This window comes from Hylobates moloch, unplaced genomic scaffold (assembly GCF_009828535.3).
Source record: "Hylobates moloch isolate HMO894 unplaced genomic scaffold, HMol_V3 SCAFFOLD_7, whole genome shotgun sequence".
Taxonomy (NCBI): Eukaryota; Metazoa; Chordata; class Mammalia; order Primates; family Hylobatidae; genus Hylobates; species Hylobates moloch.
The window spans coordinates 59,556,395-59,579,204 of NW_026652282.1; the positions used below are offsets into that span (position 1 = coordinate 59,556,395).

Consider the following 22,810-nt stretch of genomic DNA (forward strand, 5'->3'; position numbering starts at 1 on the left):
TGTCTATCTATTGCACATGGGCAAGAGGGCAAAGGAAAGGCCTTAATGGGTCAGTTGGATTGGGGCTAGAGAGTGGGTGGGGGGTGGCTTTTACAGTTGGTGAAGTGTGTGCCACGTGGCCAGGGATGTGCCTTTAGACTTGGATGTGCATGTAGCAAGGAGGCTGCACAAAGGTCTGATCAGTCTCTCTTCCGAGAAAGCCCCCAACCAGCCCCTGTATGCCATGGTGTTCCTGGAGTCTTAGGGCAATGAGACCAGGTACTCCTGAGGAGATAGCCACAGTGGTGCTGGCAGCAGGAATTCAGTGAACAGCCCCCTTCACCCTCCCTTCTCCTTCCATCCCATCCAGCTCCTTCCCAGCTAGCCACTCACAACCCCGCCATGGGCCTCAGAATTGCTAAAGGGACATCAGACCATACTACACATCATTAGATCTCAATGAAGAACACCTCTGGTTGGCCCGTCTCTTTGTAAGTAACTTTATTTTTATTTACAACAGAATTGGTGGCTTTATTCCTCCATCTTTAGGGACACTTGGCATTAGCAGCTAGATGGAAAGTCCGCAGTGAAGTCAAACTCATTCTGCCCCAGCCACAGCTCTGGAAGCTCATTGGCTCGGTCCAACCCCAGTTCCACCACCAGCGACATCAGCACTTCCTCATCCACTGGGTCCGAATCGATGATAGCAGGGCTCTGGGCACCAGCAGAAGGAGAGAGTGATTCTGCCCCTCCCGCCTGGGCCCCAAAGTCCCAGTTTTGCAGGGGCCCTGCCTCCCCGGGTTGGCCCAGAGTGGCAGCAGCCATCCCCTGATACTGGCTATTAAGTTTCTGCAGCTGCATACTAGCCAGCAAGTGAGGGGCGGGGTGCAGGTTGAAGGATGGGGGTTTAGTGGGAGGGGTGGTGGTAGGAGAGCCTATTGGAGATCCCGAGGAACTAGTGGGAGCCCCACTGGCCTTGGTTCCATTTGAAGCTACCCCAGGGTAGTGCAGAATGGCCACTGCTTTGCGATCTTTCACCGCAAGGTTGGAGTAGGCCACGGAACTCATCTCTTGGTTGGCATCCTAGAAGACAGAGAAAAGCACAGTATAGTAACCCTGCTCCTGGCTTGTCCTTCACCATTCAGCAGATTTAGAAGGTTCCTACCTGCACTTCATTTGGGACTAGAGGTGGAGAGGTAGCAAGAAGACCCCCTTGGAAATTAGGCTCCTACCTCAAGCATCCTTTTGCTGCCATGGCTCTGAGCACTGAGGCCAGAGCCCAGTTATAGTGGAGCACCTGCCATCCTAAGTGGGTTCACTGCTTTCAGCTCCTTCCCCATAGCCTCCACTTCACCATCCTAAAAAGGGCACCTCCTGTCCCTCTTCTCAGCCTCACTTTAGTCTCTTCAACAGAGTGGTTTTGCTCCAACTCGATTTCTCTGCTCCCTTCCCCTCCATCTTTCAGCACCCCTAGTGGGTTCAATCTGACCACAATTTAGGCAGAAGCTGTTCTCATTCTCCCCAGAGATAGTCCTGTTGTCTCCTCTCTGCTCAAGGACACTGGGTAATGCACCTAGGAGGGCCTGGCCCATGACCCCGGAAAATTTGTCTTTCCTTGCCTCATCTGTAGAATGGCAAAAATTACCTCCTTCGCAGGTGAGGTGCCACCCTTGACATCAAGTGCAGGCCTCGACGTTGTTGGCATTTCAGAGCCTTGGCAGAAGTTGGATAAATTGGCGGGAAGTGATGCTGCCAGCTGGAGCTGTTGTGCTGCAAGTGAGGAAGAAGCAGTGGTAAGGGCAAAAGGCTTCACGGACCAACAAAGCACTAGCAAAGCCCGAAGCAGGGCAATGCCACGCAGCTATGAGGCAAGGATGGTGACTGAGTTAGAGCCAAGACCAGAGATCACCCGAGCACAGGGAGGAGATCAAGCTGGAACTTTTGCCTGAGGCAGGAAAGGTGCTTGATTCGACCAGGTACTGCCCAGGCAGCCACCTACCCATATCACCAAGATGGGACACACTGCTTCCTCATGCAAGTGACTTCACAGTCCCAACGTGTATGTGTGGGGGTGAGGGTGGCACTGTTCCTGGTTCGGAGGACAGGAATGTCCCTAAGTAAGCAGCATATTGTCTCAATGGGTGACTAGCATCCAGGCTGGAGAGTTGGGGCCTCCACTGGGACTGGGAGAATGTGGGAAGAAGTCAGGGCAAGGAAGGCCTAGAAAGCTAGAGATTGCAGCACAGGGAAAGAACAAGTCTCTAGTGCAAATGTCATGGAGTTCCAAAGCATGGCCTTGGGCATGCCTGTGAGAAGCCAGGCTGGTTAGGGTGGTCTGGGGGCTCTGAGGCAGCTGGAGCCAGAGAAGCTAGGAATGTCTCACTTTCCTCCATGTCTCAAGCCCCCTCCAAGGCAGCCCCAGCATTGGGCTTTCCTAGGATGCCTACCCCAGAAACCTGAGTCCAGCCATTCCCATCTATAGTGACAAGTGAGGCACAGAGATTCAATGGCTTTTTAGTCAGGTAGCAGCGGTTCTGGGAGCAGAATCTAGCACCCCTATGCCCACATGCCTCACCTGACCACTGGCTAAGTCATCATACCTAGCTGGATTCAAAAGTCTTCCAAAGAAGTGATTCCCTGGCTCAAGTGCCAAAGGATAAGGGAATGAGGGCAAAAGAATACCTCCAAACCAGAAAATAAACAAACCTCTGAAAATCTCAACTTATTTTCCTAGAGGCCTGTTTACAAAGAAGAAAAAATGTCCCATAGCTAGGCACAGTAGCAACCTCCTGTAGTCTCAGCTACTCAGGAAGCTGAGGTGGGAGGATCACCTGAGCCCTGGAGTTTGATACCAGGCTGGGCAACATAGCGGGACCCTATCTCTTAAAAAAAAAAAAAAGCCCCATATATTCTAGCTTTCATGATCAATTAGAGATGTAGAATTTCATATTTATGAATACCTCTTGGTCCAAAGAATCTTGAGGACCTTAAAAAGAGTCTCTAATCTTTCCAAGGAGGCTAGAATTCTCCATGACACTCTCCACTCCGCAGCGGTCATTAAGAATCTGCTCAGACACTTCTAGAAAGTGGCCACTTACTACCTCTCTGTATCATCTTTGCATTGCTTACTTGGGTGGATGGGGGTTGGGGGAGGGAAAAAATAGAGAAAGGGGTAAACATTTTTTTTTAAAACATGAGGAAAAAATATCAGCTGTTGGGTCCCGCATCATTGCTTGATTGAAGCCCTGCTCCTTCTCTGAGGCAACCGTAGAAAAATATTTCAAAAGCAAGTGATCACCAGACAAGGAGTCTAACACATGTCGTCTTCAAGAGCCCTAGCACAATCAGTATCAGACAATTTTCCTGTCCTAAGAAAAATGTCTGGGGGCCCTGTCCATCTTTTCCCGTTCCTATCCAGCCTTCCCTCTCCTTTTTGCCGCTTGGTACCCGAATGTACAAAACGAAGAAAAAACAACAGGAGCAGCAGCAACAACAGCAAAACCAAAAGAGAAACATTAGAAAAATCAAAAGAGAGAACGAGCAGAAAAACTCTCTCTATTCTGATATCAGTTCGTGGGGGAAGACCATTTTACCGCCCCTCCCTCTTCAGTCTGGGAGCTCCCCCAGAAGAGACCCTGTGTCCATTCAGATCTTCTGCCTTCCATTATTGACCCACCACCCACCCTGACCCCAGCCTGGGTCTGTGCTCCATAGGCGCTCAGTAAGTGTTGTTGAATGCGTCTGAAGAAGCAATCGCATTTCCATCGGCATCCCTGGCTCTGCTTCCCCGGCTTTCCGCCCTCCTCCACCACCCTCTAGCCCGTTCGTGGGCAAAACTTGGCAACGCGGAAACGTCCCAGCCCGCTCTCCAAGCCGCGAGCTGACCACTGCGAAACGGCTGCGACAGGCGGCTGGGAAACCTAGAGCAACAAGTGCCTCCTGGCCGGCTGATGCCTGGCGGCCCCCCGGCCACCAGTTCCCAGTCCCGCTGCCCGCTCTTCGCTTCAGGCCTTCCCTTGGGCGAGCAGCCCCCTCCCGCCTAGACAGGGGTGGGAAGGGGAGAGGGAAAAGAGAAAGGAGAGGCAGGTGGGGGCCTCAGCTTTAACCTGTTGGGGGACCAAAAGTTAAAATAGCACCAACCGGATGGTTCCATCTCGATTGCTATTTTCTCACTCAGAAGGAGAAATTTAAAAATCCAAACAGCACTGCGGCTTGGCTTGGACGCGCTCTAATCAGACCAGTCAGTTTCGCCACCTGAAAACTAAAGGCCCGTTGTTTGCGGACAGCTCGGCTGCCCTCCTCGCCGCATCCCAGATGGAGCCGCGGAACCGGGGACGGCCGGGAGCATCCCTTGCACGGCGGGCGCGAGCACCCAGGCCACCGGGGCCCTGAGCGTCCGTTCCCGCAAGTGCTGTATCAGGAACTGATCGTAGAGACAGGATGGACAAGCAGGAAGGGGCACGGGGTGTCGGCCTCCGCGGCGAGTCCGCACTCCGGCGCCGGCGGCGGCCACTCCCGCGCCTGATCAACACTTACTGAGCGCCCGCTGAGCATCCGATGCGGCCGCAGGCTGAGCCTACCCCCTAGCCAAGCTGCCTGCGGTCAGTGCTAAAACCCCGCTAGGAGAAGAGTGAGAGAGGCTCGGAGAGGTGCGGTAACTTGCCCAAGGTCACAGCGCTAGAAAGTGGCGAAGCCGGGATTCGCAGCCAGGTCTCTCTGACTCCAAGTCCGGTGTTCTGCGAAGCAGGGACTCCGCGCGCGGCTCGCCAGCCCGCGTTTATAGGGAGAGGGGTGTGCGCGTGGGTGTGTGTGTGTGGGCGTGTGTCGGGGGAGGGGAGAGCTGAGGTCGACTGGGCAGTAGAGGCAAGTTGCCCAAATTCGCTAACTTCCATCCCGCAATTCTGCTGAACTCGGCCCGAAAAGCCCCTCTTGCCTCAATTCCCCGAAGGAAATCTGAGCTTTGTGCAGCTCCGGAGCCAGAGCGTCCAGATGCGGTCCGGGAGATTAGCAAAGTCGGTGGAAGCCAAGCTGGAGAAAGCGCGGGCGCGGGGAGAAAAGGTGCTGCCGTCTCCCCGGGAGAAGCGGGCACCCGGCCCCGCTGGCCGGCAGGGGGGCGCGCTGGCGAGCGAACCCGAGCGCTGGCTGGCGGGCGGGCGGCCCCTCGCCCCCAGCAGAGCAGCTTTCCAACAGAAAACAAGTCTCCTCAGAACCCTCCGGCCCGCCTGGCGGCCGCCCACTCCCCACACCAGCTCCACGGGAGTCCTCGGCCCCGCCGCCCAGCCCGGCGGCCCGGCTTACCTCTGAGAAGCCGCCTGCCCTGGAGAGAGGGAAGCGCGGGGCTCGGTGAGCCGCAGGAGAGGCGGCGGAGCCCCCAGCCCCTGGCACGCACGCCGCCGCCACCGCTACCGCGAACTGGTCGCGCTCAGCGCCCGCGGCCGCGCCGGTGGCCACCCGACCCCGGGGCGCCTGGGAAAAGCCCGCACCGCACCGCGCCGCGCCGCGCCGCGCCGCCGCTGCACCGCACAGTGCCGCGCCAAGCAGCCCCGGACCGAGCTGGTGCCCGCCCGCCCGCAGCTTCGGCGCCGGACTCCGGGGCGGTGGCGGTGGCGGCCACCGCGCTCCTTTCCCGGCGCTGGGGACCCGGCTCTCAAGCCCCCATTGCCGCCCGGAGAGCCCTGACGCACACGCACACGGCAGCAGACTGGCCTAGGCTAGGAATCCCAGGAAGGACAGACCCTTTTTTTCCCCTTTTTTTTCTCCCCTCAATTTCCACGTCTTTATAACCGGCTTAGGGCATTATTAGCACATGTCCTGGCTCGTGGGCGAGTTGGTGGCAAAATCTGAACTGGATACTCACGGAGGGCCCGCGCGGGTGCTGTGCGGTCCGCTGCTCTCTTCCTCCTCACCGGGAACTGCCCCTCGCCGGCGGACTACAAGAGGGCAGCCGGGCAGAGCGAGCTTCCTCTCGGCAGCTCAGCGGTGCCCCTTCTGCAGCTGTGCCGCCGGGCACATTTTTATAGCAGCGGCTGGCGTGTGTGGCCCTTTAAAGGCGCTCGAGCTGGTGCAGTCACCGCGGATGCTGTGAAAGCGAAGGGCCGGCTGGGGAACGGAGTCCACGCGGCCACGCGGGTCCGGCAGCCCTGTGGACCGGCCAAGGCTCCCGGGGTGGGGCTGGCGAGTCTGGGCTATGGGCACCCCTCGCCCGGAGCCCTGGCCGGTGCCCGGCTTCTAAAGCTGTCGGGGGCCAGGGCCCGGGACACCGGCTCTCCCCACCGCCCTGCGTGGACTTGCCCAATAAATTCCACTTAGTAATTTCACTGAGGCAAAGGAGAGCCGTTAGTGTCTGTTTTCTGACCTAAATCTAGTCGGGGGCCAAAACGGGCTTCAGGGGTTTTGGGAGAGAGCTGTGGGCTCAAGGAGTGACCTGGAAGAGAGGGGCGCACACGGGACGGGGGAATGGTCATTAGTTTTCTGCAGGGCTTTCTTGGAGCCCGTCTGCCTTTTAGGGGGCTGTACTATCTCATTCGTTGAAGAGCTGAGGCTGGGGGCTTCTTTTCCTCTTAAAGTGGCCAGATTCTGGGCAGAGTCGCATGGAGGGCCTATATGGCAGCAGTGGCTCTCCTCGAAGTTCTGAGCTGGGGTTGGGTTCGAGGGTTTCTGTTCTGTGGTCATCCAGGGCAGGAGGCTGGCAGGATGCGACCCGGAGAAATGCTCCTCTCCCGGACCGTGGTTCCAGGTGCAGCTCACTAGGCTCGCCGAAAAGCCAACAGTAGGCAACGGGGTACGAAGAGCTTGCCCCAGGGTTCGCGGAGATTCCTCCTGTCTTCCCACGATGCCAGGTTGTTTTATTATGACTATATAATCATTCCCGTCTAGCAAGAATAACGTTCTGCATTTGGAGTTCGTCTTTCTTGGGTGGAGATGTTGTCTTACAGATCCTTACTGGAAAGAGGTCTGGGTCTTCTCCTTCATCTCAATTCGGATTCTTTGTGGCCAAGAAATTCCCACCTTACCTCTTACAGGAAGGCCATCAGAATTACCCCTCTGTCACCGCCCCCCCCCCCCCCCAGGCCCCGCCGCCCTTTTTTTGCTGCCTTTCAGCAACAACTACTCAGTTTACTCTGTTTATAAAACATACTCTTTAAGAAAAGGTCCTAATGTTAAAAAAGGGGGGAGGGAATGTCACGAAGTCATTTTCACTATGTATGTGTTCTATCTTCTTAATTGGATTTGAAGACCTGAAGGTCTCTTTCTTTTCTTTTTCTTTTTTTGGTAGCCCCAAGTGCCCTGCATTTGCTCTTCTAACAAAGTTCTGTTTGTTGACGGACTGACCGGCTTACTGACACAAAGATGGGAAGCAAATGGAGAGACGGATCAAGGCCCTTCCTCGGCATCTGGAGGAAGCTTGGGCGAGTGCCTTGGTCGCCAGGTAAACCCACTCCTCAGCCCTCAAGGCTGCCTTGCACAGCTCCAGTCTTTTCATCTACTCTGTCCCAACACAAACCCCGGTAGCAGCCACACCGCACACGTCTTCGCTGCACTTTCTCACTTTGCTTGCCAGATTGTGGGCCCTGCCTAGTCTCCCTCTGATAAAAGGCGGGATCTGTCGGCACCCTAAAGCCTTACTGCAAACCGCGTGTGAAATACACCCTCAAGTTCTCTTGGTGTTTGCCTGGGATGAAAAAAAAATGTTTCTGCGAAAACTAATTGGTGGAGAATGAGCGACTCTAGGCTTTCGAATTGCGTGTTACTAATTTGAACCCCTGACCCACCCTCCCCGTCAGCCCCGGCTTGGCTCGGGAGCTGGTCTGGCAACAGCGGCAGTTTCTCCGCTGCAGGCTCCGGATCCGGGAGGTGTGGATCCGCCCTCCATCTATTGGATGGCTCCCAGGCCAATTGTTAGAAAGAGGCATATGTTCATCTCGGCTTCTGGAGTGTCTCCGGAGCAGTTGCTCAACAGCCAGCCCCCTCCCCCATCCGGACCATTGAAGGGCAGAAAAAGGAGCGCCCTCCACCACATTTCTCTGTGCCCACATGCCAGAAAGGGTCTCCCCCCTGGTGACTTCCTGTCATCTCCACTGCTTACCTCCTGGGGAGCAGGAAAGAGAGGGGCTTCAAGCACTCAGCTTTGAAGCACAAAAGCCACCCCTTTCCTTTTTGGGGAGATGGTAGAGGAGGTTAGTTGCAGAGGCTGAGAGGGAGCAAAGGAGACATTTGCATTTCTCGGCAAAAATGGTCTGATCACTGACTTCCCCGTTGGCTCCAGCAGAGCTCAGAGCTCTCCGCTGAACTCTTATCTCCAACTTGGCAACTAGACCGCGAGCTTGCGAAGCGAGGAGAGGACAGGGATGGTCACCTACTGAGAACCTCTGTGCGCCAGCACTGGGCCTGGCATGTTCCCCATCCATCATCTCATTTAATTCCCAAGACAGCCCTTTGAGGTAGGGTTTACCAAAGGTGAAACAGAGCCTCGGGGAATTGCCCAAGTTCACATAGCCACGTGGCTGAGTGTTTGAATCTGGGTCAGGCTGGCTGCAAAGTTTTTACCCTCAGCCCTAATCCCCGCTGCCTAGGAGGGTAAGGAGGCTGTCTAGAGTGCAGGTTCAGGGATCAGTAGGCCTGGGTTTAAATTCCTACTTTGCCATTTGTTAGCGGTGAAGTCTTAGGCCAATGGCTTCATGCTTTGGGCTTCAGTTTTCCCATCTGTTAAATGGGGATAACAATGGTACTTACTCTGTGGGGGTTGCTTAGCCTGGTTGGTGCCCGCAGTGTAGTAAATGGCCAATAAATGCTGTTATCGTACTGGACCGTCTGATTATTTTCCTTTTGCCTCCCGTCCCTGCCTCAGCTCACACACTTCAGGTTCAGTAATACTTGCTGAATGATTAATTTTAAAACCAGACTGAGAGGGGATGAAGGAGGTCTATAAACTCAGGGAGGAGAGAGAGAGAAAAATGCAGATTTCTTCTTAAAATCCCACCCTCCAGAACCAAGGACTGCCTGAGCCATATGACAGGAGTAAATTTGGGACCAAAAAAGGTGACCACTTTTTACAGATCAGCCTATAAACTTACAGAGTGGTCTCCAGAAACATATACTCAATAAGTGTGTAGAAAAAACTTTAAAAGCACAAGTTTTTATTCAAGAATATTTACAGCAGAATTGTTGATAATAGTGAAAAATGAAAAGGAACCTAAATGTCTATGGTAAGGGAGTGTCCCTTGGTACCTTGACACACACACACACACACACACACACACACACACACACACACACAAAATCCTGATTTTGAAAACTCTTATTCATAGGAAAATATTCATAACAAAATATGAAATAAAAAATGCTGGGTACAAAGTTGCATAAATATGATGCCAAGCTGCAAAGGGCACAAAGGGAACAAAATTAAATACTCACTATGTTTCCAATCATGTATGAATATGTACAGAAAGCGACAGTCTGGAAAATATCAAAATGATAACAGTGCCAGTAGAGTGGTAGGATTATGAGTGATTTTTTTCTCTTTTCCCCATATTATGCAATATTATTCTTACAAGTAAATATGAGTTTATAGTTAATAAACTCCATGAATATTATGTTCCCACTTTTGTTAACATATATGTGCATAGAAAAAAATCCATAATCTCACGACTCAATTATAATCACTGTTAACACCAAAAATTGATTATAATTGAGTCGTGGGATTATGGATAATACTTTTATTTTGCTTTTATTTTTCTGCAATATGATTATGTTACTTTCTTACAATTAAAACAGATTCATAATTTGAAAAGTACATAATCAGAGGGATCCCACTTGGGTTAAGAGTACGAATGTAAATTGAAAAAAATGAGAAGGAAGTATACTAAAATATTAACAGTTTTTATATTAAGTGGTAAGGAATTATGAGTAATTTCCTCTCTATTTTCTGTAATCTGCTTTTATTATTTTTACAATTAAAATAAAATGTACCTAAAAATAACATATACAATATGATCCCACTTTTGTTAAAAACAAATATGTATATAGAAAAAAATAATAAACTACTCCAAAATGTGGTAGTCTCTGGGTGGTGAGGTTATTAGTGATTTTCGTTTTCTCCTTCATACATGATTTCTTCATATGCCAAATTTTCTACAGTCATCATGTATTCATTTCTTTAAAAAGTATAAAGTACTTTGGTAATGAAGTTTTTATGGAAAAAAGAGCATGTCTGGGATTTGCTTTAAAACATTCCAGTTGAGGGTGGGGGAAAGTGGATGGGGGATATAGATTAAATAAGATGATAATTGTTGAAGATGGCTTCATTATAATGCGTTTTTGTTTATTTGTTTGTTTGTTTTGAGACAGGGTCTCACTCTGGCACCCAGGCTGGAGTGTAGAGGCGCCATCTTGGCTCACTGCCACCTCCGCCTCTTGGGCTCAAACGATTCTCCCACCTTAGCCTCCAGAGTAGCTGGGACTACATGCGCGTGCCACCATGCCCAGCTAATGTTTGTGTTTCTGCATTTTTTGTATTTTTTTTTTTTTGTAGAGATGGGGTTTCGTGATGTTGCCCAGTTCTTGAACTCCTGAGCTCAAGTGATCAGTCTGCCTTGGCCACCCAAAGTGCTGCGATTACAAGTGTGAGCCACTGTACTGGCCTGTAATGTGTTCTTTACTCATGTATATGTTTTTTAATTTCCATAATAAATTTTTTACAACTATTTTTCACATACATTATGTCTTTTAATCTTATGCTACCCCTGTGGGGTCAGTTATCTCCATTTTATAGAAAACTGAGACTCAAAGAGGTGAAGTCACTGGACCTGTCACACAACTGGGAGGTGAGACTGGGTCTCCATACTCCAGTTCCAATTGCAAGAGCCCAGGGCTCTTCTACATATCCCAGTTGCTGCCGCTCTTTAAAATAATTAAAAATAATTAACACTTTGTCTGATTATAAATGTAATTGTTCACTGCACAGAATTTGCAGATAACAGCAAAGCACTAGGAGGAAAACATAATAATCAACCCAACTGCATCCTAGTTAACCCTCTGGTGTCTGGCCATGCAAACTTCATCTCAGTTGCCTCTTACTCCAGAGGTAGTGTGCTGCAAATTCTTCTCAGTAAGAGTGGCTAGTCTTTCCTGATGGGCTATCGAGTGAAGCTGCAACTCTTTGGGGCCCCTGTCACGTGTGGGCTCCCTGGAGATGGTGGGTCCTAACTGCCCCCCCGACCCCTGTTATTTCACAGCGTCCCCTTTAGATACTTCAGCCAGGACCACAGTTTTAGGGGAAGTCCTGGTGGCCCTTTCCCTCTTGCTCCATGTGGAGACTCTGCCCAGAAGCCCCGTTAGGATCCTGTGAGTCTGCAACCACTGTGAGTATGCCTGTGCCTCCATTTCCCCATCTGGAAGATGCTAGTGAGAATAGCAGATGGGTCAGCCTCTGCCAGGGAGTGATGAGCTAACGTCTGTAGTGCTTTCCAGCCCCTCGGAGCAAGGTGCTGGATCCTTCCCGGCTCCGCGCCTGCCCCTGCCAGCCCGAGTGAGCGCCTGGGCGGCTCTGCGCCTGCCCCTGCCAGCCTGAGTGAGCGCCTGGGCCTGGCCGCTCTGCGTGGAGGGAGTGGCCGCATTCCTCTGACCCAGGCCAACAGGCTTGGACAGGCACTCACTTTTGCTTCTGTGCTTAACAAAAAAAAGGGAAGAAGAAGAAAAGAAGAGAAGAGAAGATGAATTGAAGAAGAAGGGGAACAAGATCAGTTACTAGGGGAATGGGCCTGGAGAAATAGAAAATTGAGAAGAGAGCAGAGTGATCACAGGGCATCCTTGGGCACCCCAATCAGCTTCGAAGATTCTAGCCCTGGTTTCCTGTTTACACATGGGGTGGGGGAATTTTGGAAAGGGCCAAGAATTGGGTCTAGTTGAATTGATTCCCTACTTGATTTCCTGTTATTTATGCATAATGGGAAAACCGCAACTACATAAACAGCTCAGGCCACCCGGCCTCTTTAATCCTTAGGGGCCATCTTCACATCTCTGCCCACTCCAGCCTTCAAGGATGTCATTCCAGTGTATGTCCCTTCTCTGTGCCCCCTTCTGGCATTCAACTTCACAAGAACCCTAGCCAGTCAATGCTATCATCCCCATTTTAGGAAGAAGGGCATCAAGGCACAGAGAGGGGAAACAAGCCTAAGATGACACAAAGGGTTAAGTGGCAGAGCTGGGATTCACAGCCAGGTCTGACTCACTCCTGAGGCTAAACACCCCCCACTAGGCTACCCTGTTATTGGTGTCTATGCTTTTCTTTCTTCTAGAATGGATGGTTCACCACACTCTTTGCAGTAAATAGTCAACATGTATGGCCAGAATGGATGCGTGGCCCAGATCTAGGGAGAACTCTTGAAGGAGGAGTCCAGTTAGGGGCTGGGGCAGCAATCTCCAGGGATGAGGTGCAGGTGGGAGAGGGCAGCAGCAAAGATGACTCTGAAAACTTTACCCAGGGAGAAGCCCGGGGTTCAAAGGCAGGGAGGGAGAGAGGTGCTAGAGAAGCAGCAAGCAGGCCTGGCCCTGGGCTGTTCGGGTGTCAGCAGTGAGGCTGGAGGCCTTGGGAAGGTGTGAGGCTTTGTGGGGGAAGAGAAACTCTGCTTTAAGCATGTTTAGTTTAAGCTGTTGGCAGAACATCCGAGTGGAAATAGCTCACACACAGCCAGGAATATAGGACTGGAAAGAAAGTGAGGTTGTGTCAAAAAGAGCAATCGGCAGGATGACTTTCGGCCAAACTGTGGGGAACTTTCCCCTGCTTCTCTCCATGGCACAGAGAGGGGTTTTCTCCTTGAGGGGCCTGGGGGACACTGGCTTTTCACTGCAGCCATCCCTCTCCCCTCTCCAGCCCCTCCAGCTCAGCACAATCATGGACACATGCTTCAAATCTCTAAAGGGCAGTGTGAGAGGATCTCAGTCCATAAATTTCCCCATGCCAGGGAGTGACAGGGGCCTCATCTCACGTTGCTAAATACATTTGGCTAGGCCTCAAGCATGCCAGGCCTTCCCTGGTTTCACTTTAGCTTCTAGAACACAGGCCTTTGGGGTCTTGTTTGCTCTCCTTTTTTGGCCACATGCCATTGTCAGGCCAGCACAGTGTCTCCCAGCTTACTTTATCCTTAAAAAGGTGAGGCCACCTCAGTCTGGCCCTGCTCCCTGCAACAGCAGGCTGAAACTGCTCCCTTGGCCTAAGACCTGAGAGATTTTGCAGCCCTTTGCCCTGAGTCTCATCTCCACGCTACAGGCATTTCCCTGGACTCCCCTTTCTTGGGGCCCGGCCCTCCTAGCCTCCCAATCCCATCTCAGCTGAGGCCTCACACTTCCATTCATCCATGGATCCCACTTTGCCCTTAGTAAGAGTCTCCACTGGCATGGAGAAGTCTCCCAGCTTGGACCACTGGCCCCTATTGCCTCTCTTGGCCCTTAACTTTGGGGCTGGGAGGCTGGCCCGGACAAACATGGCTGAGTGACCATGGTTAGGAGTCATTTTGCATGCACAAACTGGGGGACTGGAAAGATTTCCACGGATCCCCATGGCCACAGAGACTTGTGCCCCTGTGTTCCCCCCAAAGGCCTGTGTTCTAGAAGCTAAAGTGAAACCAGGAAGGCCTGGCATGCTTGAGGACAAGATCAGTGCTGGAGATGGATTGAGGATCTGGGGTATCTCAGGGGGTCAAGGTGCAGACTGCCGCCAGGCAAGCAGAGAGGACCACAGGCCTGGTTATGCAAGGTAACACTTTCCTGCCTAGATGCAGGGAGAGTGCCTCAGCTAGCACATACAGTCTGCTTGTACTAATTACAAAAAGGCCCTTCCTCTGGGAGGAGCAATTAGAACCAGGTGCTGCTTCCTCTGGGCTTTGCACAACCCTCACCCCTGGGCCCACGGCTTTGCAAGAGGAACACAAGCTGAATTTCAGGGCACAACCTGCACAAACAGACTTTGAGGCCTTGCAAAGAGATGAGTCTGGGTCACCGCATGGCTTGCTTAGGTTCCTGCAGTGGCCCGGCACCCCTGAATATACCACCTCAAGGGAGTATTCTTCCTCCTAGCTCTAAATAATAACATCAGTGGGAATGGTCACTGAACACTTATTAGGAGACAGATCCTCTCTGTTCTTAGTGCTCCGTGCTTATTCTCTCATTAAATCCCCCAATAACCTCAGGTGTTAGGTCAGTACTATTATTACCTCATCTGTATTTTACTGATAGGGAAATTGAGGCACAGAGATATTAGGCAGCTTGACAAGGTTATATACCTTGTATGTTTTGGGCCGAGTATCTTAACCAGGCTGACTGGCCCCAGAGCCTCTGCTGGTGACCACTGGGCCTCACTGGCCCCTAAGTAACGCCTGTTGCCAGTAGGGACCTGCCCCTTATAGTTCATAAAGGCCTTTCCCATCCATGAGCAAAGTCAATTCTCACACACCTTCCTCACTCCTTGGAATGTTGTCACTGTTACTATCAGGTCTTCCCTGCTGACTTTTTTTTTTTTTTTTTTTTTGTAGAGACACAGTCTCGTTCTGTTGCCCAGGCTGGAGTGCAGTGGCACCATCTCAGCTCACTGCAACTCCGCCTCCTGGGTTCAAGCAATTCTCCTGCTCCGCCTCCCGAGTAGCTGGGATCACAGGTGCGCACCACCAATACCCAGGTAATTTTTTGTATTTTTAGTAGAGATGGAGTTTCACCATGTTAGCCTGACTGGTCTTGAACTCCTGACCTCAAGTGATCCGCCCACCTTGGCCTCCCAAAGTGCTGGGATTACAGGCATGAGCCACCATTCCCAGCTACTGATCACATCTTATAGATGAAGGAAGGAGGCTTGAAGAGGTGAGATGGCCTTGCTGAGGTCAGACAGCCAACAAGTGAGGATGCTACCATTTGAATCCGTTCTTCTGGGTTCAATCTTTCTTTCCCCACTCTCTGACTCTGTACCCCATCTCCCTGCCCTCAGGTTCTCACCTTTCCTCAAAACTGAATGTCAGAGCTGGTAGGGACTGGAGAGATGACCTTATCCGAACTTGTCACTCAGTGTTACAGAATAGAAAGTTAGCGCTGTATTGATACCTGGTTGGACTGGAGTCAGGGTAAAAAAGACAGACCTGAGCAGAAAGAAATGTATTCAATGCAGAGAGAAAGGAGAACCAATGAGAGGGAGAGAAAGATAACAATGGGTGGGGGGGGGTGGGGTGGGGTGGAGGGAAAGATTACGCAGATGCCTGGGAAGAAAACAAGGTAAGGAAAAGAAATCAAATGAGAAAGAAAAAGGCCCAAAGTGGGGTGATCACAGGCATAAGTGACCAGCCATCTGGAAGCAGCACTGAGCTTGGCGGGGGCGTGTGTTTGTGAAGCAGGGGAGCTGGACCAACAGGTGCGAGGGCCCAGCTGCAGCCAGCCAGGAACTGTCCAGGCCCAGCGCCCAACCGGAAAGAAGGCATGACCCCCGCAAGAGACTTCTCAAGGGAGATTTTGGCTGCAGGAATATGGGGAGGAAACTGCCTTCTTCTAGAGGCAGAGTAGACCCTCAGCAGGTCCAAGGTGGGGAGGCTTGCCTCTGAAGAGCTCCTGGGGTTCCAGGGTAGGAAGGTTCCCATGGCCTCTCTTTGCACTTCTCTTGCATTTTTTTTAAGCCTCTCCCAAATGTGACCTTTGGAGTCTGGAATATGGATAATGCTCTGCTGTGTTTGTATCTCAGGCTGCCTTGTCCTGGCCTTGAATGGTCCGAGGGGATTAGTAAATGCCAATTCGTGCTACCAACAGCTGAAACCCAACAGGAATAGGTAGGGAGGGAAAAGGGCTGCCAGACCCAACTGGCCACTCTCCCTCTCAGCTCCAGCTGTGGCCTAGTCTGATAGTGAGAGCACAGGGCTCCACCATCACACTGTCCCTGGTTCAAGTCCTGAGGCTACCACTTCCTAGCTTTGTCTTTGGGCAAGTGACTTTGGCTCTTTGGGCCTCAGTTTCCTTACGTGTCAGGTAGGGGAAAATAAGAATGCCTACGTCATGAGGCTGTGCCAGGGTTGAATGACATAACGTCTATGGCTATAAACTCTCAAGTGCTGTACACATGTAAGTAATTACTCTTCCCTGACCCCTCTTCCCTGCTGCTTGGGGGATGGAGTCAGCCTTTCAATCTGAGTCCAGTTCCAAGCCTGACTTCACCTCTTTGGCCCTGTTTTCCTCATTGTCACATATGACTGTGTGGGAAGTCAGGCCTCTCTGACCCACTGGGGTGGGATCAGGGCTGGCTGTTCTTCCCACACAGTTTTTCATTTAGGCCACAAATGTGAGCTGAGCCCCTACATGGCCCTTCTTCCGTCACCAAGGCCTCAGAGGGACCAAGGCACCACCTCAACCCTCAAGGAGTTCCCAATATAGTGTGGGAGAGAGAAAAGCAGACCTTAAAATGAAGTGGGAGATAGGAGGTGACATCTGAGCTGAGGATCAGCATTCTCCAGGTATTGGGGACAGCATGGGCAAAGGTGCTGATGGAAGCTAGGGAAACAGCACAGGATGGGATCTGTGAGGTTGCAGGAGCCAGACTTGGATGCCACGTTAAGAAATGCAGCCTTTATATTGTGGTTACTAAAGATAATGTGGGCAGATAAGCGTGGAGTCTGGTACAGATGGTTACTCAGTAAATCATGCTCATTGCCTTGATTTTCTCTCTCCATCTTCCATCTCCACCACTGAGCAAGCGAGCCAGCCCTAGGCTTCCTGGAGGGCTCCCAGGTCTGTGCCCTGAACATGGCCCCATAAGGGCTCTTGATCCTCCTGTTTCCCTGCACATTTCCCCAAACTCAGTAAATGGCACCTCTGTTCACCCAGTTTCTCAGGCCCAAAACCTTGCTTTCATCTTTTTCTTTCTCTCTCCCCCTAGATCCAACTGATGAACAAATTCTGTCGGCTGTTTCTGAAATACAGCCAGAGGCCAGGTGCAGTGGCTTACTTCTGTAATCCTAATACTTAGGGAGGCTGAGGCAGGAGGATTGCTCAAGGCCAGGAGTTGGAGACCAGCCTGGGCAGTGTAGCAAGGCCCGGGTTGTAAAAAATAAAAATAAAAGAATCAGCAAGGCACAGTGGCTCTTGTCTGTAGTCCTAGCTACTCAAAGGGCTGAGGAAAAAGAAACACTTGAGCCCAAGAGTTCAAGGTTACAGTGAGCTATGATCACACCACTGCACCCCAGCCTGGGCGAGACAGCGAGACCCTGTCTCTAAAAAAGTTCTTTAAAATGCAGCCAAAATCCAAACCACTTCTCACTACTTCTATAGCCACCGCCCCGGGCTGAGTCACTCTCATCTCTTCCCTGTAGTCACCCTCTGACCAGCTCTCTAGCCTCTGGCCCCTATTCCTCACACAGCAGCCAGAGGGGTCCTGTCCCCTCTGCTCAGGAGCCTCAATGGCTCTCCATCCCATACAGGGTAAAAGCCAAAGTTCTTACAGTGGCCCATGTCACCTGATCCTTCCTGCTTCTCTACACTCATTTTCTCCTACTCTATCCTCATTCCCTCAGCTTCATGCACATTGGCCTCGCCATTTCTTGGATATGACAAGGCAGTTCCTGTCTCAGGCTCTTTGCATTTGCTCTTCCCTCTGGCACTCTTTCCCTGATGGCCACCTGGCTAGCTGTTCAGGATTTTGCTCACTGTCATCTCCTCAAATGGGCCTTCCCTGGGCACCCTTTCTAAAATAGCCCTGTCCCGCTCAACTTTTGTCTTGTTTGATTTTCTCCATAGTACTTGCCACTGCTTGCCATATTGTATTTATTCTCTGTCTCTCCAACTAGAGTAAACACTCCATGACAGCAGGGATTTTGTTTTTTGAGACAGGGTCTCGCTCCATCGCCCAGGCTGGAGTGCAGGGGTGTGATCACGGCTCACCACAGCCTGACCTCCTGGGCAAAAGGATTCTCCCACCTCAGCCTCTTGAGTAGCTGGGACTACAAGCATGTGCCACCATACCTGGCTAATATATTTTAATTTTTTTTTGTAGAGATGGGTCTTGCTATGTTGCCCAGGCTGGTCTTGAATTCCTGGGCTCAAACAATTCTCCCGTGTCGGTCTCCCAAAGTGCTGGGATTATAGGAATGAGCTACTATACCCCCTATCCTTTTAAGCCTCTGGTAACCCCAGGACCGTGCTATGGGGCTAACTGGTGGGTGCCTTTGGAGGAAGCATTCCAGTCTGGCAGGAAAGCTGCAGAGTAGTGAGCGGTGCCCACCAGCCTGGGAGTGGAGTGGCCCAGAAAGGATGGCCACAGTGTGGAGGGGAGGAAGGCCAGATGAAAAGTGCTGAATACAGGGCATTAGTAGGCCTAAGAAATGGCAGTACCCATCCACTGTCCCCACCAGTCTACAGCTGTGATTTTGTGGTTTCTCTTCAGCCTGTCTCCTTTCACATACATATGTGCACATTAGTACCAATCCCCAGCTCACCCCTCATTCCCACCCTTATTCTGCCTTTATCTTCACTTTCAGCTTGTGCAAACCCATGCCCTCCATGCTGCCCACAGTGTGATTCCCAACAGGGAATTTTTTGTTGTTGTTTTTGAGATGGAGTCTCGCAGTGTCGCCCAAGCTGGAGTGCAATGGTGTGATCTCGGCTAACTGTAGCCCCCGCCTACCAGGTTCACACAATTCTCCTGCCTCAGCCTCCTGAGTAGCTGGGATTACAGGTGCCTGCCACCACGCCCAGCTAATTTTTTGTATTTTTAGTAGAGATGGGGTTTCACCGTGTTGGCCAGGCTGGTCTTGAACTCTTGGCTTCATGATCCGCCAGCCTCGGCCTCCCAAAGTGCTGGAATTACAGGCCTGAGCCACCACACCCAGCCCCCACAGGGAATTTCAAAAGGCATTTAGGTAGCTTTTGGGGGAAGATACGTTAGGATTGCACTGTGTGTCTAGAGCTAGCCTGAGCCCCTGGGAAAATTATGATGGGCTCATAGTCACTGCTATTCCCTTTAATTCCTCCCAGCATTTACTGAGGTCCTACTACATGCCTGTCATGAGTGCTGGACCTGAAGAGATGAGAAAAGTCAATGAGTGTTGTCAAAGAGACAGGTAACTAAATAATAATTTACTATTAAGCATCTAAAACATGCCCAATCTCACTAATAAAACAAAAAAATGAAAATTCAAACAATGAGATAGTTTTACTTTTTAGGTGGGAAAAGATGAAGTTGTAGGGAGGGTGTAGGGGCAGCCACATTCACACAGCTTTAGTGGGACTGTGAATTGGGACAACACCTCTGGGAATCAAAACCTATAATCTCTTTTGTTTGTTTTAGGTTACATGCCCTTTGATCCAGCAATTTCACTTCTACAAATTTATCTTGAGGAAATAATGCAACTAATGTGCAAGGGTATAGGTAAGAGGATCTTCGCTGCAATTTTTTTGAGGTGAATTGCACGCAATGGAAATTTAACAGTTTTACCCAATACAAAGAAAAGATAAATATTTGAGGTGATGGATGTTCCAGTTCCCCTAATTTTATCATTACACATTGTATACAGCTATCAAAATGTCACACGTACCTCCAAAATATGTACAACTTTTATATATTAATTAAAACATAAAAAAGTAAATTAACATTTTGAAGTGAAAATTCAGTGGCATTTGGTACATTCACAATGTTGTGTAATCACCATTGCTATCTGGTTCCAAAACATTTTCATTACTCCAAAACAAAACCTGTACCCTTTAAGCAGTTACTCCCAATTTTCCCCTCTGCCCAGGCCCTGGTAACAACCAATCTGCTGTCTTTATGAATTTGCTTATTCTGGGGGTTTCATGTAAATAGAACCATACAATACGTGACCTTTTATGTCTGGCTTCTTTCATTTAGCGTAATGTTTCTAAGTACTGTATCAAGTATCAGTGCTTCACTCCCTTTTAAGGCTGAATAATATCCCCTTGTACGCACATGTCACAATTGGTTTATCCATTCATCCATTGATGGGCATTTATTAGAATATTGTGGCATTTATTTCGCTACCTTTTGGCTATTGTGAATAGCACTGCGATGAACATTCATAGACAAATATTTCTTTGAATACTTGTTTTCAGTTCTTTTTTTTTTTTTTTTTTTTTTGAGACGGAGTCTTGCTCTGTCCCCCAGGCTGGAGTGCAGTGGCGCGATCTCGGCTCACTGCAAGCTCCGCCTCCCGGGTTCACGCCATTCTCCAGCCTCAGCCTCCCGAGTAGCTGGGACTACAGGCGCCTGCCAACACGCCCGGCTAATTTTTTGTATTTTTAGTAGAGACGGGGTTTCACCGTGTTAGCCAGGATGGTCTCGATCTCCTGACCTCGTGATCCGCCCGCCTCGGCCTCCCAAAGTGCTGGGATTACAGGCTTGAGCCACCGTGCCCGGCCTGTTTTCAGTTCTTTTGGATATATAGCTAGGAGTGTAATTGCTGGGTCATATGGTAATTCCATGTTTCACTTGTTGAGTAGCCACCAAACTGTTTCCCACTGCGGCTGCACCATTTTACATTCCCACACCTTGATTCCAGTTTTTGTACATGCTCATCAACACTTGTTATTTTCTGTCTTTGATTATAGTGATCCAAATAGGTATAAACTGACAAGTGATTGCGGTTTTGATTTGCAGTTCCCAAATGACTAATGATGTTGAGCATCTTTTCGTGTGCTTCTTGCCCATTTGAATATCTTCTTTGCAGAAATGTCTAGTCAAGTTCTTTGCCTTTTTTTTTTTTTTTTTTGACAGTGTCTTACTCTGTTGCCCAGGCTCTGGAGTGCAGTGGCGTGATCATGGCTCAGTACAGCCTCGACCTCCTGGGCTCAAGTGATCCTCCTGCCTCAGCCTCCTGAGTAGCTGGGACTACAGGCGCAGGCCACCAAGCCTGGCTAATTTTATTTTTTTATTTTTCTGTAGAGACAGGGTCTCGCTGTGTTGACCAGGCTGATCTTGAAATCCTGGACTCAAGAAATCCTCCCGCCTTGGCCTCCAGAAGTGCTGGCCTCTTTCACTTTCTTGATAATGTTCGCTGCAGCAAAAAAGTTTTTAACTTTGATGAAGTCTAATTTATCTATTTTTTTTTTTTTTTTGAGACGGAGTCTCACTCTGTTGCCCAGGCCGGAGTGCAGTGGCACAATCTTGGTTCACTACACCTCTGCTTCCCAGGTTCAAGCGATTCTCCTGACTCAGCCTCCTGAGTAGCTGGGATTACAGGCGTGCACTACCACGCCTGGCTAATTTTTTGTATTTTTAGTAGAGACGGGGATCTCACCAGGTTGGACAGGCTGGTCTTGAACTCTTGACCTCTGGTGATCTGCCCACCTCAGCCACCAAAAGTGCTGGGATTACAGGCGTGAGCCACCACACCTGGCAGTCTAATTTATCTATTTCTCCTTTTGTTGCTCGTACTTTTGGTGTCATAGCTAAGAATCCATTACCAAATCCAAGGTCATGATCTACCCCCATGTTTTCTTCTAAGCATTTCATAGTTTATCTCATACATTTAGGTCTTTGATCCATTTTCAACTCATTTTTGTGTATGGTATGAGATAGAGTTTCAACTTCATTCTTTTTTTTATTTTTCCGAGATGGAATCTCGCTCTGTCGCCCAGGCTGGAATGCAGTGGCATGATCTTGGCTCACTGCAACCTCCACCTCTCAGATTTAAGCAATTCTCCTGCCTCAGCCTCCCGAGTAGCTGGGATTACAGGTGCATGCCACCACGCCCGGCTAACTTCATTCTTTTGCATGTTGAAATCCAGTTGTCTCAGCACCATTCGCTAAAGAGACTTCTTTTTCCTCATTGAATGGACTTGGCATCTCTGTCCAAAATCAATTGATCGTAGGTGTATTTCTGTACTTTCAATTCTGTTCCATTGTACCTATATGTCTGTACTTATGCCAGTAACACAATGTTTTGATTACTATAGCTTTGTGGCAAGTTTTGAAATAGGGAATCATGAGTCCTCCAACTTTGTTCTTCTTTTTCGAGGTGTTTTTACTATATGGGGTCTCTTGAAACTCCATATGAATTTCAGGATGGATTTTCCTATGTCTGCAAAGAAGTCTTTGGGATTTTCATAGGAATTGCATTCAATCTGTAGATCGTTTTGAGTAGTACTGACACCATACAATATTAAGTCTTTCAATCTATGAACACATGTTTTTCCATTTATCTGTGCCTTCTTTAATTTCTCTCAGCAACATTTTATAGTTTCAGTGTACAAGTTTTTTGCCTCCTTGGCTAAGTTTATTCCTAAATATTTTATTTTGGATGTTATTGTAAATATAACTCTTTTTCTTTTTCTTTTTCTTTTTTTTTTTTAGATGAAGTCTCACTCTGTTGCCCAGGCTGGAGTGCAGTGGTGCGATCTTGGCTCACTGCAACCTTCGCCTCCTGGGTTCAAGTGATTCTCCTGCCTCAGCCTCCTGAGTAGCTGGGACTACAGGTGCGTGCCACCATGCCTGGCTAATTTTTTGTATTTTTAGTAGAGACGGGGTTTCACCGTGTTAGCCAGGATGGTCTCCATCTCCTGACCTCGTGATCTGCCCACCTCGGCCTCCCAAAGTGCTGGGATTATAGGCATGAGCCACCGCGCCTGGCCAGAACCATTTTTTAAATTTCCTTTTCGGATTATTCATTGTTGATGTATAGAAACACAAAGGATTTTTGTTTGTTAACCTTGTACCCTGCTACTTTGCTGAATTCATTTATTAGCTCTAGTGGTTGTTGTTGTTGTACAGTGTTTTTATTTGTAAGGAAAATTGAGAAAATTCTGAATGTTGAGCAATAGGGGACAGGTTAAACAAATTTTGAAGCATCCATATAATAGG

The 22,810-nt window shown here is 49.8% G+C and overlaps 1 protein-coding gene across 3 annotated transcripts; it reads right to left on the reverse strand.

Annotated features, from left to right (window-relative positions):
* Positions 1 to 465: 465 nt before the first annotated feature.
* On the reverse strand, positions 466 to 5,951 carry CITED1 (Cbp/p300 interacting transactivator with Glu/Asp rich carboxy-terminal domain 1). 3 transcript variants are annotated; one of them, XM_032757181.2, is made up of 3 exons: positions 5,837 to 5,951; positions 1,625 to 1,749; positions 466 to 1,062 (listed from the first exon to the last, which is right to left on the reverse strand). In XM_032757181.2, exons 2-3 carry the CDS (start codon positions 1,682 to 1,684, stop codon positions 541 to 543), a joined length of 582 nt encoding a protein of 193 aa, XP_032613072.1. In that variant the 5' UTR covers positions 1,685 to 1,749; positions 5,837 to 5,951; the 3' UTR covers positions 466 to 540. The 3 variants fall into 3 exon arrangements, with proteins under 3 accessions (XP_032613072.1, XP_032613071.1, XP_032613070.1); XM_032757180.2 differs by lacking the exon at positions 5,837 to 5,951 and adding an exon at positions 5,278 to 5,397; XM_032757179.2 differs by lacking the exon at positions 5,837 to 5,951 and adding an exon at positions 4,120 to 4,262.
* Between the last annotated feature and the right edge of the window lie 16,859 nt (positions 5,952 to 22,810).